Below are 17,728 nucleotides of genomic sequence, written 5' to 3'. Positions count from 1 at the left end.
TTTTCAAGCGTAAAAACCGGAGGCCTTTACGCACGGGCAACTCTTTACAAAAAAAGGAAATTCAGCGCGCACGCGCTGCCTGATACGTCACACGCCTTCCGCCTCTTAACCCCTTGGTTCAGAGGACAGGAAATGCCGGTTTTCAGCGCATGCGCTGTGCATCCTGAAAACCGGCACTTCCATCGGGCCCACTCGTGAGTACCCCTTCCGTACTCATACGTTGGGACCCGAATTACTGGGCCATTACAGGAATGAAAATACTGCCATTTTTTAAGTTATCGTAATCAACCTGTGTGTTTCATTTATTGAAACTATTAAAAGATGCATTTATTTATATATTATACTAGCTGGAGTACCCGGCGTTGCCGAGAGAACTGAAGAACCCTCTGCCATGTTTATAAAACTGTTGGGATTGAAGAACTCTTCCTAAGCACCCAGGAGGTGGTTCTTTAACTTCGCTTTTTGTTAATGGGGATCGCCAGTAGCCATATACTCCAGGTTTTACAGTTTTGGGTATGTCTCGCCTGGTCAACAGCTTGCCGTGGCTGAGTCTGGTCAGGAGTCTCTGACTCCCCCCTCCTTCTCTCACCCTCTCACTCCCTCCCCTTCACTCTCTCCCTCCCTCCCCGCCCCCCTCTCTCTCCCTTCCTGCGCTCCTTCCCTCCCTCCCTCTCCCACCCCCTCACTCTCTGGCTCCCTCCCCCTCTCTCTCCCTCCCCCTGTCTCCCGCTCTCTCTCCCTCCCTCCCCTGCCTAACAATCTATCTCTTCCAATTGTGCCTTCAGTGTCCTAGCCCGCTGTACTCTGTCCTTGCTGCCCATCCCTGCCCCGGTCGAGAGAAGTGCCAGATGAATGCAAGTTGCCGCCGAGGAGGAGGGTAGTATTGGCGTCGAGCAGGTTGACGGGCAGCTGCAGGGCAGAACGAAATAGATGGAAACCGGAACCGTTCACAGTAACTCCAAGTGTGGTTAAGAGAGAGAGAGAGAGAGAGAGAGAGAGAGAGAGAGAGGGGGAAGGAGAGAGAGGGGGGAAGGAGAGAGAGGGGGGAAGGAGAGGGGGGAAGGAGAGAGAGGGGGGAAGGGGAGAGAGAGAGAGAGAGAGAGAGGGGGGAGGAGCGAGAGAGGAGAGAGAGAGAGAGAGAGAGGGAAGGAGAGAGAGAGAGGGGGGAAGGAGAGAGAGGGGGAAGGAGGGGGAAGGAGAGAGAGGGGGAAGGAGAGAGAGAGAGCGCAAGCGACGGGGGGAAGAGAGAGAGCGAGCGACTGGGGGGAAGGGGTGGGGGAAGGGGGGAATGGGGGGAGGGGGGAGGGGAGGGGGGAGGGGAGGGGAGGGGGGAGGAGAGGGGGGGAGGGGGGGGGGGGAAGGGAGGGGGGGAGCTAGCAGACCCGATGGCTCCGCGGAGCTCCGTGCCGCCCCACGCACTGACGTGGCTCAGCCCGAGCCCCGCCCTCCCGAGCACCGGCCTCCGGAGCCCCGCCCTCCCGCTGCGCTCTCCCGATCCCCGCGAGCGTGCCCTCCCGAGCTCCGCCCCCCCGAGCCCACGCTGCCGCTCTCCCGAGCCCCGCCCCCCGAGCGCCGCGCTCGCGCTCTCCCGAGCCCCGCGCGCGCGCCCTCCCGAGCTCCGCCTTCCCGAGCCCCGCCCGAGCCGGCTTCAAGACCAGAGAGACGCCGCCGCGCAACCGACCGCGTGAGGCGGGGCCGGACTCAAGTCGCGCTCCGGGTGGAAGATGCCCCGCCCGCCTTTACAATGATGGCAGCAGTGGCGACGCTCGGCTCAGGTCCGCCCCCTCCAGCCTGCACAAAGATGGCGGCGATCGCTGGCCTTTTGTCAATCGCGACGGGAGGCGCCTAGCTCGGGCGTGGCTGGTCAACAGACGCCCAGGCTTTGAGGCCTGGAAAAACGGTGAAAGGTAGGAAAATTATAGAGGTTAGACAAAAGATTTACAAATGAATTAACTTTTTTTAAAAACAATTTGACTTTTAAAAGCAACTTCTTTTTTTGCTGGAAATGTAGATTTGAAAAGAAACACGCAGAAAGTGGGAAAAAGAAATGAAAAGTTTGGAATCAAGATGGCGGCGACTCACCTCGGTTCAGAACGATAAGGCCCGCCCACACACGCACCGATTGGTGGACCGTCAGGTCACCGAAGCGTAGGATTGGTCAATCGTCCCGTCACTCGACCGTAGGAGGGCCCGCCCGCACGCGCCAGGAACCCGCCGTACGATTGGTCGACCTCGACACTAATGAGCGGACAATGAGCGGAATGTTGAACATTTTTTGGATACCGCGGGCGCAATTTTTGTCTGGCTGAAACGTAAATACGCTTATGACGGTTCTGGAATCGTCAGCTTTCTTTCGATGTAACAACACGTGTAGGTACGCTCTATAACTTTAGAGTTTATTCAATACAGACAGACAGACGGAATGACAGACAGACAGATGTATCCGTTTATATATATAGATTATACAATTATTGGCCTTTAGAATATCATAATTGGGTAAGTCTGGTTAAAATTAATTTTAGGTTATCATATACTATGTCAGTATGGTGTAATATAATTGCAATCCAATTAAATAAACTAGCAATAACAAATGGATCCATGTCCAATGAAATGACCCATTTTTGTGTATAATTATTAGTGGAGTACCAGTGGAAGCAGAATATGGTGCCTTTTCACCAGAACAGGATGTGGCCTTTCATTGGATTACACTCATCATCGCTTGAGTATAGTCATTATTACTGCAGCACACAAGAGGGGCCATATTTTGCTCCCGCTGCTGCTGCAGTAATAGTGATAGAAAACCAATGAGTAGGAGTTACATTCTGTTTAATACTGTTCTATCAATATTGTTCTTATAGAATCAAAATGTGGCTCCTCTTAAATCCAAGCATTGTAAATAACACATCATGATTGTGGTCCTTTTATTCCATCATTTATATACTACACAACCAGAGTTCATGATTATCACAATATAGAAAACAGGCAATATGGTTATTAGGTTTTGCTCAATGATATCCATGAATAGGGTTGCAAAATTCTGGGAATTTTTAAAAGAGGAAACTTTCCATGGGAATTTTTGGGAATTTAGAGTTTTTTTGCACACTGATGGTTTTTGTCTGACCCTTATATTATCTTTGTCGTCAAAATAGACATACTGTTCCATACAAACAAAAACAGGCTTTCAAAACTTTATTTAAGTTATAATTTTGAACTTTATTGAACCCCCACAAAAAAGACCCATCTAAAATAAAATAAAAAGAGCGTCAGCTTATTTAGCCTGTAATTTGTCCTTATTTTGTCACTTTGAGTCTTCTACTCATGAGTCTTCTACTCATCATTGCTCCTCCTGATTCTCTGACTCTGGTTCTGACGTGTCCATTTCCTCCTCTGTGTCAGTGTCTAGCTGTGTGGTGGACACTTCTGTATCTGGCTCAATAAGTTGTAGGTTCGCCCGGATAGCCACCAGTTTCTCCACTCTCGTTAGTCAGCCTGTTGCGCACCTTTGTATGCGTATTCCCAAAAAGTGACCAGTTTCGTTCAGAGGCCGCTGATGAAGGTGGGATTTGGAGTATCACCGATGCAATAGGTGACAGGGCCTCAGGTGCACAAAGTCCCTTCCACCAGGTATGTGCACGGATATGCTTGCATGATTCCCATATCCCATCCCCATTCCAAAGACCTTGCTTGGTAGAGAACTTTGCCAGACTTCCCAGAACTTTGCCCACATCCAGATTGAGATGGTGTGAGAGGGTAGAAATCACACTGTAAGCGCTGTTGATCTGTTCTCCAGAAAGTATTGGTCTCCCAACATGCTTTGGGTCCAGCATGTATGCTGCAGCATGAATCGGCTTGACACAAAATTCTTGACGCGTCTGTATGAATTGAACAATTGCCTTCTCCTCTGCTTTGAGCAGCAGGGATGTGGGTAGGGCAATGCTGATTTGTTCTTTTAAATCAGTAAAAAGCCTGAGAACATCTGACAAGACAACGTCATCTCCTTCAATCTGAGCAATTGCAGATGCTACTGGTGAGAGTAGTTTAAGGCTGCTAACCACTCTCTCCCAAAACACATCATCCAGCAGTATTTTCTTGATGGTGGTTTCCATATCCCCAGACTGGGATATTGCCATTTCTTGCAGCGACTCCTTACCCTCCAGAAGGCTGTTGTACATTATGACAACACCACCCCATCTAGTGTTGTTGGGCAGCTTCAGTGTGGTGTTCTTGTTCTTTGTCATTTGCTTGGAGTTGTAGGTTGCTGCAACTACTTGTTTTCCCCTGACATACTTAACAACTTGCTTGGCTCTCTTGTACAGTGCTTCCATGGTTCTCAAACCCATGATGTCCTTGAGGAGCAGGTTAAGCCCATGAGCTGCGCACCCAATAGACGTAATATGAGGGTAGGCCTCCTCCACTTGAGCCCAAGCAGCCTTCATATTCGCAGCATTGTCAGTAACTACTGCAAAGACCTTTTGTGATCCAAGATCGTTGATGACCGCTTTCAGCTCATCAGCAATGTATGTGCCTGTGTGTCTGTTGTCCTTCGTGTCTGTGCTCTTGAAGAACACTGGGAGAGGAGTGGAGACGATGTAGTTTATGATGCCCTCCACTCGTACATTTGACCACCCATCTGAGATAACTGCACCACAGTCTGCCATCGCTATTGTTTCTTTGAGCTTTCCTTGGACTCTGTCATACTCAGCCTCCAGCAAATAAGTAGACAAAGCATGTCTGGTGGGAGGACAGTATGCAGGGCGAATAACATTGAAAAATCTCTTCCAGTACACATTGGCTGTGAGCATGAGGGGTGAGCCTGTTGCATATACAGCTCGAGCAAGGCACTCATCTGCATTTTTCTGGCTATGGTTATCCATTGTATCAAAGAACCTTCCAAGTTCCAGGGAGCAGCGGCAGCAGAGAGGAGGTGAGCCCGGTATAAAAACCGGCGCGAAGACCGAGGCCCGACCAGTTCCAGGGAACAGCGGCAGCAGAGAGGAGGTGAGCCCGGTATAAAAACCGGCGCGAAGACCGAGGCCCGACCAGTTCCAGGGAGCAGCGGCAGCAGAGAGGAGGTGAGCCCGGTATAAAAACCGTCGCGAAGACCGAGGCCCGACCAGTTCCAGGGAGCAGCGGCAGCAGAGAGGAGGTGAGCCCGGTATAAAAACCGTCGCAAAGACCGAGGCCCGACCAGTTCCAGGGAGCAGCGGCAGCAGAGAGGAGGTGAGCCCGGTATAAAAACCGGCGCGAAGACCGAGGCCCGACCAGTTCCAGGGAGCAGCGGCAGCAGAGAGGAGGTGAGCCCGGTATAAAAACCGGCGCGAAGACCGAGGCCCGACCAAATCAACAGCAGAGGAGAGAGGTAAAAAGTAATCAGTGTGTGACGTCACCACGGAGCAGGTAAGTGATTGGTTGGTGAGTATTTCTCTCTTTTCAATACAAGCTTGACTTCTGTGGTGTTAAATTTCTAGGGTCTCTGGTGTAGTGGGGACAGTTGGTAAATAAAGCGCCCTAGAGTATACCTGTAACTGGGGTATTCAATACATTTTTAAATTAATTAAAGGAGTAAGTCATGGCAGGAGAGCTCAGACCCGTGTTCTGCTCCTCTTGCTCCATGTGGGAAATCAGGGACGCTGCCAGTGTCCCTGACGGCCATGTGTGCGGGAAATGCATCCAGCTGCAGCTACTTGTAGACCGCATTGCGGCGCTCGAGCTGCGGGTGGATGAATTTTGGAGCATGCGCGATGCTGAGAGGGTCGTGGCTAGCACGTTTAGCGAGTTGTTCACGCCTCAGGGTAGGGCTGCACAGGGGGTGACCATCAGGCGAAGCAACAGGGGCAGGCAGGAAGTGCAGGGAACCCCTGCGGACATCCCCCTTTCAAACAAGTATACCAAGTTGGATACTGTTGAGGGGGATGACTCACCAGGGGAAGGCAGCAGCAGCCAGCTTCCTGGCACCAGGGACGCTTCTGCTGCTCAGAAAGGGAGGAAAAAGAGTGGGAGAGCAATAGTGGTAGGGGATTCTATCGTAAGGGGAACAGATAGGCGTTTCTGTGGCCGCAAACGTGACTCCAGGATGGTTTGTTGCCTCCCTGGGGCCAGGGTCTGGGATGTCACTGAGCGGCTACAGGGCATTCTTAAGGGGGAGGGGGAGCAGGCAGAGGTCGTGGTCCACATTGGGACCAACGACATAGGAAGGAAGGGGGATGAGGTCCTGCATCAAGAATTTAGGGAGCTAGGTAACAGATTAAAGAGCAGGACCTCAAAGGTTGTAATCTCTGGATTACTCCCAGTGCCACGTGCTAGTAAGTATAGGAATGGGAGGATAGAGCAGATGAATGCGTGGCTAAAGAGTTGGTGTAGGGGGGAGGGTTTTACTTTCCTGGATCACTGGGCCTGCTTCTGGGAAAGGTGGGACTTGTACAAGTCGGACGGGTTGCACCTGAACCAGAGCGGGACAAATATCCTTGCGGGGAGGTTTGCTAGCACTGTTGGGGGGGGTTTAAACTAACTTGGCAGGGGGATGGGATACAGAGGGGAGCTGAAATAGGGGGTGATGTGCTGCCAATTATAGAGAAATAAAACAAGTCAGCTTGGTAGACAGGGCAAATATATAAGGGCAAGGCTGGATGGCATCTATTTTAATGCAAGGAGTCTTGCAAATAAGGTGGATGAACTGAAGGTGTTGATAAACACATGGGAGTATGATATTGTTGCTATCACGGAGACATGGTTGAGGGAGGGGCAAGACTGGCAGCTCAATATTCCGGGGTACAGAATCTTCAGGCGAGACAGAGGGGGAGGTATAAGAGGAGGGGGTGTCGCAATATTAATTAAGGAGTCAATTACTGCAGTAAGGAGGGATGATATATTAGCAGGGTCCTCTAATGAGGCCATATGGGTGGAGCTTAAAAACAAAAAGGGGGCAAGCACTTTGCTGGGAGTGTACTATAGGCCTCCAAACAGTCAGGGGGGGATAGAGGAACAGATATGTAGGCAAATCTCAGAGAAATGTGCAAATAATAGGGTAATAATAATGGGGGATTTCAACTTCCCCAATATTAACTGGGATAGTCAGAGTGTGAAAGGCTCAGAGGGTGTAGAATTCTTAAAGTGCATCCAGGAGAGCTTTTTGAGCCAGCATGTAGAAAGTCCTACAAGAGAGGGGGCGGTACTGGACCTAATTCTAGGGAATGTGGCCGGCCAAGTGGAAAAAGTGCTAGTTGGTGAGCACTTTGGTGATAGTGACCATAATATGGTAAGATTTAAGGTGGTCATGGAAAAGGACAGGGATGGGCCGGAAATAAAGGTTCTAAATTGGGGGAAGGCCGATTTTAATAGGATAAGGCAGGATCTGGCCAAAATGGACTGGGATCAGCTACTTGTAGGAAAATCCGCATCGGAGCAATGGGAGGCTTTCAGAAGGGAGATTGAGATCATACAATGGCAACATGTTCCCGTAAAGGTCAAGAGTGGTTCCAAAAACCACAGGGAGCCTTGGATGTCAGGGGATATACGAGAATGGATTAGGAAAAAAAGGAGGGCTTTTGGTAGATACAAAAGGCTAAAGACGGAGGAAGCCCTAGAGGAGTACAAAAAGTGCAGGGGGATACTTAAAAAAGAAATTAGGAGATCAAGGAGGGGCCATGAAATAACACTGGCGAGCAAAATAAAGGAAAATCCGAAGATGTTTTATAAGTATATTAAGGGTAAGAGGATAACTAGGGAAAAAATAGGGCCCATTAGGGACAAAAGTGGCAATCTGTGTGTGGAGCCGGAAGATGTAGGAGGGGTTCTAAATGAATTTTTTGCATCTGTTTTCACTATGGAGAAGGACGATGTAGACATAGAAATAGGGCGGGGGGACTGTGATATGCTCGAACATATTAACATCGAGAGGGAGGAGGTATTGGCGGTTTTAGCTGGCCTAAAAATGGATAAATCCCCAGGCCCGGATGAAATGTATCCCAGGCTGCTGTGTGAGGCAAAGGAAGAGATTGCGGGGGCTCTAACACATATATTCAGGACCTCTCTGGCCACAGGGGATGTGCCAGAGGACTGGAGAACCGCTAATGTAGTACCATTATTCAAGAAGGGTAGTAGGGAAAAACCGGGGAACTACAGGCCAGTGAGACTAACATCAGTGGTAGGAAAATTATTGGAAAAAATCCTGAGGGACAAAATTTGTCTCCACTTGGAGAGGCAAGGATTAATCAGGGATAGTCAACATGGCTTTGTCAAGGGAAGATCATGTCTGACTAATTTGATTGAATTTTTTGAGGGGGTGACTAGGTGTGTGGATGAGGGTAACGCAGTGGATGTGGTATACATGGATTTCAGTAAGGCCTTCGATAAAGTCCCGCACAGGAGACTGGTCAAGAAGGTAAGAGCCCATGGAATCCAGGGTGCCTTGGCACATTGGATACAAAACTGGCTTAGTGGCAGAAGGCAGAGGGTGATGGTCGAAGGTTGTTTTTGTGACTGGAAGCCTGTGGCCAGTGGGGTACCACAGGGATCGGTGCTGGGTCCCTTGCTGTTTGTGGTCTACATTAATGACTTGGATATGAATGTAAAAGGTATGATCAGTAAGTTCGCGGATGATACAAAAATTGGTAGGGTGGTAAATAGCGAGGAGGGTAGCCTCAGTCTGCAGGACGATATAGATGGGTTGGTCAGATGGGCGGAACAGTGGCAAATGGAATTTAACCCGGAAAAGTGCGAGGTGATGCACTTTGGGGGGACTAACAAGGCAAGGGAATACACAATGAATGGAAAGACCCTAGGCAAGACGGAGGGTCAGAGGGATCTGGGTGTGCAAGTACACAGATCCCTGAAGGCGGCGGAACAGGTGGATAAGGTGGTAAAAAAGGCATATGGGATACTTGCCTTCATTAGCCGAGGCATTGAATATAAGAGCAAGGAGGTTATGATGGAGCTGTATAAAACACTGGTTAGGCCACAGCTGGAATACTGTGTGCAGTTCTGGTCGCCACACTACAGGAAGGATGTGATCGCGTTAGAGAGGGTGCAGAGGAGGTTCACCAGGATGTTACCAGGGCTGGAGCGCTTCAGCTATGAAGAGAGACTGGGCAGATTGGGTTTGTTTTCCTTGGAGCAGAAGAGGCTGAGGGGGGACATGATTGAGGTGTACAAAATTATGAGGGGCATAGATAGGATGGATGCTGAGCAGCTTTTTCCCTTAGTAGAGGTGTCAATAACTAGGGGGCATAGATTCAAGGTAAAGGGCGGGAGGTTTAGAGGGGATTTGAGAAAGAACTTTTTCACCCAGAGGGTGGTTGGAGTCTGGAACTCACTGCCTGAAAGGGTTGTGGAGGCAGAAACCCTCACAACATTTAAGAAGCATTTGGATGAGCACTTGAAATGCCATAGCATACAAGGCTACGGGCCAAATGCTGGAATATGGGATTAGATTAGACAGGGCTTGATGGCCGGCGCGGACACGATGGGCCTCTATCCGTGCTGTATTACTCTATGACTCTCTAAGTGGGCCAGGAGTTGCTGATGATAAGGAGCCTGATGCTGAATGAGAACCATCATCTTCTTGAATGGAAGCAGAGGAACTCTGGGCTGACTGCTGTGAGCTTTGAGTGAAGTTGTTGCATTTGGATAAATGCTGCTGCATCTTTGTGGCATTCTTTACATATGGCTTTCTACAGTGTTTGCACATGTACACAGTCTTTCCATCTTTAATGCCTGGGGTAAAATGCTTCCACACATCCGACAGTAAACGTGGCATTGTTCTATGCAGAGAAATAAAGGGCATTCATCTCTGTGTCGAACTGCGGTCGATCAGCACGATTGCAACAGGGTGAGTACATTTTTGCTGATGCTCCATGTGATGGAAGCATGACCTGTACACACACGACGCTACATCACCAATAGTGTATTATTTTGTATATTTTAAATTGAAGGACAACAGAGTTCAACAAGTAACTGGTTTATTTGGTATAAAGTCTGATTTACTTACTGCATCATCACAACATCAGCAGAAAACAAAATGACTTCCCTCAGGGCCCCTAACCTGGATCTTAAAAAAACTATAGCAGTCTTACAGATGCCTGCAGGCCAATCACAATTCGATATGCAAATATTACAAATAGAGGGAGCTAATCGCTCATCCACTCATCCAACCAATCAGGACACATTTGTTCACAGTCACATACAAAACTTGTAATTATTAAAACAAGCCAAGTAAGAAGATAAACATATATTGATTAAGAAATTCCTTAATAATTAAGATTCCATCTCTGTTAGTAATTTTAAGAGAGGACCTGTGGGAAAAAAAGAAATACAAAAAAAAACAATATTATGCTAGCATGTGCTTTTTTGGGCAAAATTCCCAAAATTCCCAAGCTAAACTTCCCGTGGAAAATTTCCGGAAATTTCCCGGAAACTTTCCACCCCTTTGCAACCCTATCCATGAAATATAATTTTGACAGTACAGGCCTCTCTCAATTTGCTGTCACCAGTGTGATATCATTTTAGGATATTTTAATAAGACGTTCACTTTTGTAGCAGTTTCACCACACTTCCCATAAGCCAATCAGAGATCACTAGTGCCCACTGCATCTTATATCTATTCAAGCCACTCCGAAAGATGGTATTATCAGCACACCATACTCATGCAGAGCTCTGATTGTGGATTAACTAAATCTATTTATAGAAATTAATCAAAAGACAGACAGCTAGATAGCAGTAAAAAGCCTGTTGTTTAATACTTTTGCAGCAGTGAATGCAGTCAGTCTCTTTACCAACAGTGTGTAACACACTCCAGCACTTGCTTTCGGTTTCACTTCAACCAGTACCACCCCATGGTTTAGTCTTTTAACTTTCTCTCTCTCTCTCTCTTTGTCGTTGGCACCAATCCTCCACCCCCCCCCCCCCCCCACCCACGCACACACACATCAGAGGCTGAAATATCTCACTGAACTACCTGGACTCCATGAATTCCATGCAGCCTTAAAACAACCCATAAAGAAGTTACAGCTAATTCCAAGTTGGATGATCCACAGGATGGAGTTGCCTGCATTTCCCAAATTAGGTCTTCCTGGCTTAACTAACACATCAATACTATTCTGGAAACTAAGGACACCAAATCCAGTGGCCACCTTAGATCACACTTTGTCCTTCAATTTAAGCTAAATGCAATAAATCCACATATACATTTATACAGAAAGTTAGTTCTCTCTCTATATAGTGATATAATACCATGGAACCCGTTAGTCTAGGTAGCCCTAAGTATGAGAAATTGGCACACATGAACAATTAACTCATCACCATAGACTGAAAAACACTTCTGAATAAAAACAGAATTAGAACAAAATTAAAATTTAGTGTACTGTATTAAAAATTATTTAATATTTCCCCCCCCCCCCCCCCCCCAAGTGTCATTACATTCCAAATTTTAAATTGAAACGCACTGTTTTTTGAAAGAAAATCTGGAGAGACAATGATAGTCACCAAACGTTTGCATTTGTATCAGCTCCTTGGTGGCCTGCCCAGATAAACCTAGTCATGGTCTCAAAGCTCTATGATTGGTCCAGATATTTTACCATTTATCTTTGATAATCTGTTTTCACAATAATCCCTTTGAGTACTTTTGTGAAAACAAAGAATTCTGAAGCTATCAAGTACAACCACTAGCGGATCTATTTAAAAAGGTTTCATTTCGTAACAGTCAGGTTTCGAAGGGCATCACTTTGCTCTATTCGGTTTCTGTCTGAACACAGGAGTCATTTGATATTACTTTTGTGGTTTCTCGCTTTTCCAACTCAACTGCTTTTTCATTTGTTATGGAAACATTCATCAAATCAAACAGTGATTTGTGGTGAAATTCCTCTTGATGCTGCTTACTGTCAATGAAAAGCTGTAAAGCTATTTGTAAAGCTGCAAAGATAAAATTGAGTAAGTCTCCTTTAAAATTACAGTAGTAAGACTATAGAGACTATGTATGTTCATTGTATGACTGGACATGTCTGAAACATGCACCTCCATATTCCAATCAAACCTGTAAAAACAGACAGAAGGCTCATTAACCCTTGGTTTGCTATTTTAAACTCAATTTCGGTCCTGAATTCCAGCTAGTCATCTAGTTCCAGTCTACAATTCCAAATCAGTTTGCCAACGATTAGCTTGTCAGCGAACACAAAAGAAATAGTAAGTAGCAAAACTGTTGGCACTTGGAAATGCTCTTGGCTTAACACCTTCAGACCTTAACTACAGTTCCCACTTTCTTTACAGCACGGGATGCTGCTGATTTGGGACGGTTGCATTAAGTTTTTTGTGGGGGGGGGGGGGCAGAAAGAGAACAACCCTCAGAACACTACGCTGGTAGGACAGTCATCACCCTTGATGTTGACGTGCTTTTTACTACTTCTCAAGCTGCTGCATTCATTTCTGCTTTGCTAGCTTTTCCTGTTTCTGTTTCAGACCTGCCTTACCCTCACTGCTCCAGATATTCACACATTCTCTTTAATGTCTTTCATTCTTTTATTTTTAAATGCTTTTTAATGCTTCTTCCTATCATCTCATGTTAATAGCACTTCAGCCATTTAACCATTTCCTGTTTCCCCCTTTTAAGCACTTTACAGATCATTCTACGCCTAATTCCTCTCTCGGGTATGTCTATATTTTTTTCAACTCCTCTCCCTTCCCTTTCTCTGTTCTTTTTTAAATGCTATTCATCTTTTTTTTTTGCAGTTATGATGAAGGATGACACCTACTTTTGTTGCAAACTAAATAGTGCTGCTTTTTACTCCTGATAGAAGCAATTTAGATTATATTTCTAAACAGTGCAATAAAGGGAACAAACTATCTCTTGAATGAGCCCAAGGAATTAAAGACTTTTATAGATCAAGTACAGAGATTACACAAGGATTTTGCAAGAAGAACTTTAAAGTTATAAAACCATTAGTCTAAAGTCTCCTTCAAAATCTAGAATTTTTTTTCTGAATTATTTACAGTACATTATATTGCCATAACTTTGCAATTGGATTTGATTTAAATAAAGGAAACTACGATAGTCTGAGGAGCGAGTTGGGTAGGATGGATTGGGGAATGGCACTCAAAGGGTTGACGGTGGATAGGCAATGGCAAACATTCAAAGACCGAATGGATGAACTACAGAAGTTGTTCATCCCAGTTTGGCATAAAAATAAAACAAAAAAGGTGACCCAACCGTGGCTAACAAGGGAAATTAGGGATAGCATAAGGTCCAAGGAGAGGGCATATAAATTAGCCAGAAAAAGCAATAATCCTGAGGATTGGGAGCAGTTTAGGATTCAACAAAGGAGGACAAAGGGATTAATTAAGAAAGGGAAAATAGAATATGAGAGTAAGCTTGCAGGGAACATAAAAACTGACTGTAAAAGCTTTTATAGATATGTGAAGAGAAAAAGATTGGTGAAGTCAAGCGTAGGTCCCTTGCAGTCAGAATCGGGGGAATTTATAATGGGGAATAAAGAAATGGCAGACCAACTAAATACATATTTTGGTTCTGTCTTCACAAAGGAGGACACAAATAACCTCCCAGAGATGCCGGGGAACATAGGGTCTGCTGAAAGGGTGGAACTGAAAGAAATCAGCATTTGTAGGGAAATGGTGTTAGGAAAATTGATGGGACTGAAGGCCGATAAATCCCCAGGGCCTGATAATCTACATCCCAGGGTACTTAAGGAAGTGGCCCTAGAAATAGTAGATGCATTGCTGGTCATCTTCCAGAACTCGATAGACTCTGGAACGGTACCCATGGATTGGCGGGTAGCTAATTTTACCCCACTATTCAAAAAAGGTGGTAGAGAAAAGGCGGGGAATTATAGACCGGTAAGCTTGACATCGGTAGTGGGGAAAATGCTAGAGTCCATTATAAAAGATGTAATAGCAGAGCACTTGGAAAGCAGTGACTGGATCGGACAAAGTCAACATGGATTTACAAAAGGTAAATCATGCTTGGCTAATCTACTGGAATTTTTTTGAGGATGTAACTGGCAAAATAGATAAGGGAGAACCAGTGGATGTGGTGTATTTGGACTTTCAGAAGGCTTTCGATAAGGTCCCGCATAAGAGATTAGCGTGCAAAATAAAGGCACATGGGATTGGGGGCAAGGTATTGACTTGGATAGAGAACTGGTTGGCGGACAGAAAGCAAAGAGTTGGAATAAACAGGTCATTTTCCGAGTGGCAGGCAGTGACTAGTGGGGTACCGCAAGGATCGGTCCTAGGACACCAGCTGTTCACAATATATATTAATGATCTGGGTGAGGGAATTGGATGTAATATCTCCAAATTTGCAGACAACACAAAGCTGGGTGGGAGGGTATGCTGTGAGGAGGATGTCGTGAAACTCCAGCACGATTTGGACAGGTTGGGTGATTGGGCAGAAACATGGCAAATGCACTATAATGTGGATAAATGAGAGGTTATCCACTTTGGTGGCAAAAACAGGAAGGCAGATTATTATTTGAATGGCAATAGATTGGGAGAAGGGGAAATGCAAAGAGACCTGGGTGTTCTTGTGCACCAGTCGCTGAAGGTAAGCATGCAGGTGCAGCAGGCGGTTAAGAAGGCAAATGGTATGTTGGCCTTTGTAGCAAGAGGGTTCGAGTACAAGAACAAGGATGTCTTGCTGCAGTTGTACAGGGCCTTGGTGAGACCACACCTTGAGTATTGTGTGCAGTTTTGGTCGCCTTACCTGAGGAAGGACGTTCTTGCCATGGAAGGAGTGCAGCGAAGATTCACCAGGCTGATACCTGGGATGGCAGGAATGACGTATGAGGAGAAATTGTGTCAATTGGGCTTATACTCACTGGAGTTTAGAAGATTGAGAGGGGATCTCATCGAAATCTATAAAATTCTGTCAGGCCTGGACAGACTAGATGCAGGAAGGATGTTTCTGATGGCCGGGGAGTCCAGAACCAGGGGTCATAGTCTAAGGATAAGGGGTAAGCCATTTAGGACTGAAATGAGGAGGAATTTCTTCACCCAGAGAGTGGTGAATCTGTGGAATTCTCTGCCACAGAGGGCAGTGGAGCCCAGTTCATTAAATATATTCAAGAAAGAGTTGGATATATTTCTTAAGGCTAAAGGGATCAAGGGATATGGGGAGAAGGCAGGGACAGGGTACTGAATTTGGATGATCAGCCATGATCTCATTGAATGGCGGAGCAGGCTCGAAGGGCCGAATGGCCTACTCCTGCTCCTATCTTCTATGTTTCTATGTAAATTGTAATGACTGTTCAGGTTTAACAGATTACACTCTATCTCTTTCATAATGACAAATCCTACATATCAAGAGCACTACGTTTCAGGGTAAGCGTGATGGAAAAAGCACAACTGAATAATACGATCGTTTTTATTTAAACATTGGCTGCCACGTTTGTCTACAAGACAATAGTGACTTTACTTCAAAAGTGGTTATGAAGTGCTTTGGGAGGTCGAGGACATGAAACACTCCATATAAATGTGAGTTGTTTCTTTCTTTATGTGGATATCCACCAATATATACTGATTATGGCAACAGCATCTATTGTTAGCAAAGTTTACAAATGTCCATGGCAAGTAGGTGGATGAAAACCTCCGGACAATACAATCCACTCAAAGCATTAGAGCATGAGAACATAAATAATTTAGAAATAAAGACAGACCTTTTGGTCTACCCACCCGGTACCATTAAAACCCTGTCCCTGAACCAAATACTGCATTCCATTCCTGATCCCATTCTGCACGTTTACTTTAGATTTTACTGTGTTACTCAGACCTAATCTATCACACTCTCAGCCTACATTCAAACCTATAACCATATACATTTTCTCCTGATTGAGAAATCTGTCCAAGCTTGCTTTTAAACAACATAGTTAATGACACTCAATGAAAAAGTTCCTGCATAAATCTCACTTGGTTAAGTCATTTTCTTTAAGCTTTGTGTAATTTTAGATTACTAGTTGATCTCCCATGGCTTTACACATGGAAAGAAAAGACCAAGCTCAGGTCAAGCGGTGTTAGAGGATGGGTGGTGGGATAATTTGACCACAGTGGTGGAGTAAGTGAGGAGGCGATGAGTACACAGGACAGAGAAGGGGACAATAGAAGAGGGGGATAGTAGAAGAGGGAGAGGAAAGGAAGGAGAGAGGCAGTATCAGCAGGGGGAGAAGATTCAAGAAACCTGTGGTACTGATGTAGAAAATTCTGTGCAGGGGCAAGGGAGGAAAAGAGTGTTGGGTGTGTGGATAAACACCTTGTCCTGATGCAGAAAATTTTGCTCCATTGAGGGGTTGGGGGTTCAGTTGACCAAGGTTCTATTAAATGATTGGGGGGGGTGGGGAGTTTGAACACAAAATACAGCTCAGCGGGAAGGTACATGAGCACTTTCAAAACTTTTAGATAGTGGGCTGTAGAGTGGGGGGTGCCACTTACGAAGATGGTGCACGTTGGGCAGGCGGGCATAAACATCCTGATCACTGTACAGGCATAGTACTTTCTTATATACTAGACCAAGACATTTTTGGAAGTTATTTTGATGATCATGCAGCAATGATGCTAAAACCTTGTCTCCTATGCAAGTGTCATCAATACAATACAAAGAGTCAAAAATGGACCAAAACCTGAGTAAAATTGTTCATAAAAAAGTACATACTGTATTATAAAAATGGCAGATAAGGTACTAAGACAGAATTCTTGTAGTTTTTGACATTATCTGAACCTTTCATTCAGATTACTGCTTTGTAATTACAACTAACCTTCTGCCTTAAAGCAAAATCTGCATCTCTGAATTACACTTTTCACAAAGCTATTAGTTGAAGAAAATGAAAAATTTGCAAACTCTGTATTCTATTGAGTAAATTTGTATTCTCAAGTGGTGAAACCTGTCATAAAATGGATTAAACACAATTTGCCATTAAAGAGAACCTAAGCTCAAATGACTGAACCTGTTGCTCCACAATCAAAACAGGCATTCATCAGAGTCCCAGCGCTGCCCAAAACCTGAGCTTGTTTATGAGTTGATGTTTTTTATTAGTACTCACACTGATGAAACCGATAAAATGACAAACATTAGTGAGATTTTCCACCACAGCGATGAGTGGTAAAACTGATTATATCCTTCCAACGGTGATAATCAGAGCTGACTGCAACAGCCCGGAAATGAGAAGTATGCAAAGACATTTTTTTAGTATTATATATTCCATGTGTTCTTCTTGCCCATGTATAATGAAATAGTTTTACTTTGCAACTATTTTAAACTTGATGAAATCAGTCACATCCCCTTTACCCAAGAAGGCACACCAGCAGAATTCCATTTACCTGTATATCGGTGTCCTTGACTGGCTCAAGAGGCTCAAAGGTTGTAGCTGCGCTCAGGCTTTCCAATCGCTGAGAGATATGAGATATGTCTAACCCTTTAGAACCGAGCAAAATGGACCTATTCAAAAAAAAAGTGGGGAATAAAGCAAACTCAGCATTCACAGCTCCCATATCAACAATGATTGCACCTTTACATTTTCAGGTACAGGGCGAGCTTTAGGCATTGACAATTAAGCTGTAACAAGTTTATGTTCCGTTAGATACAAAAAATCTTTTTGAATCAAACATGCAAGCGAATACATATTACAAGTGGCTCAATATGTGCTGTCATAAGAAACATAAAAAAATAGGAGGAGTAGGCCATTAGGCCCTTCGAGCCTGCTCCACCATTCAATGAGATCATGGCTGATCCTCT

General features: G+C 45.3%; 1 protein-coding gene across 3 annotated transcripts in view; it reads right to left on the bottom strand.

Annotated features, from left to right (window-relative positions):
• nup93 (nucleoporin 93) overlaps positions 1-17,728 on the bottom strand; it is a 137,228-nt gene that overhangs the window by 87,280 nt on the left and 32,220 nt on the right. For all 3 annotated transcript variants that reach the window (XM_085991218.1, XM_085991220.1, XM_085991219.1), the window contains one exon: positions 17,314-17,431. In XM_085991218.1, the coding sequence (XP_085847344.1) occupies positions 17,314-17,431 (118 nt within the window). The remainder of the gene's footprint in view (positions 1-17,313; positions 17,432-17,728) is intronic.

This window comes from Somniosus microcephalus, chromosome 6 (assembly GCF_052327205.1).
Source record: "Somniosus microcephalus isolate GS21.2 chromosome 6, FLI_Smic_1.0, whole genome shotgun sequence".
In the NCBI taxonomy this organism is placed as follows: Eukaryota; Metazoa; Chordata; class Chondrichthyes; order Squaliformes; family Somniosidae; genus Somniosus; species Somniosus microcephalus.
Note: the sequence above shows the minus strand (reverse complement) of the source record. Positions and strands in the feature narration are given on the sequence as shown.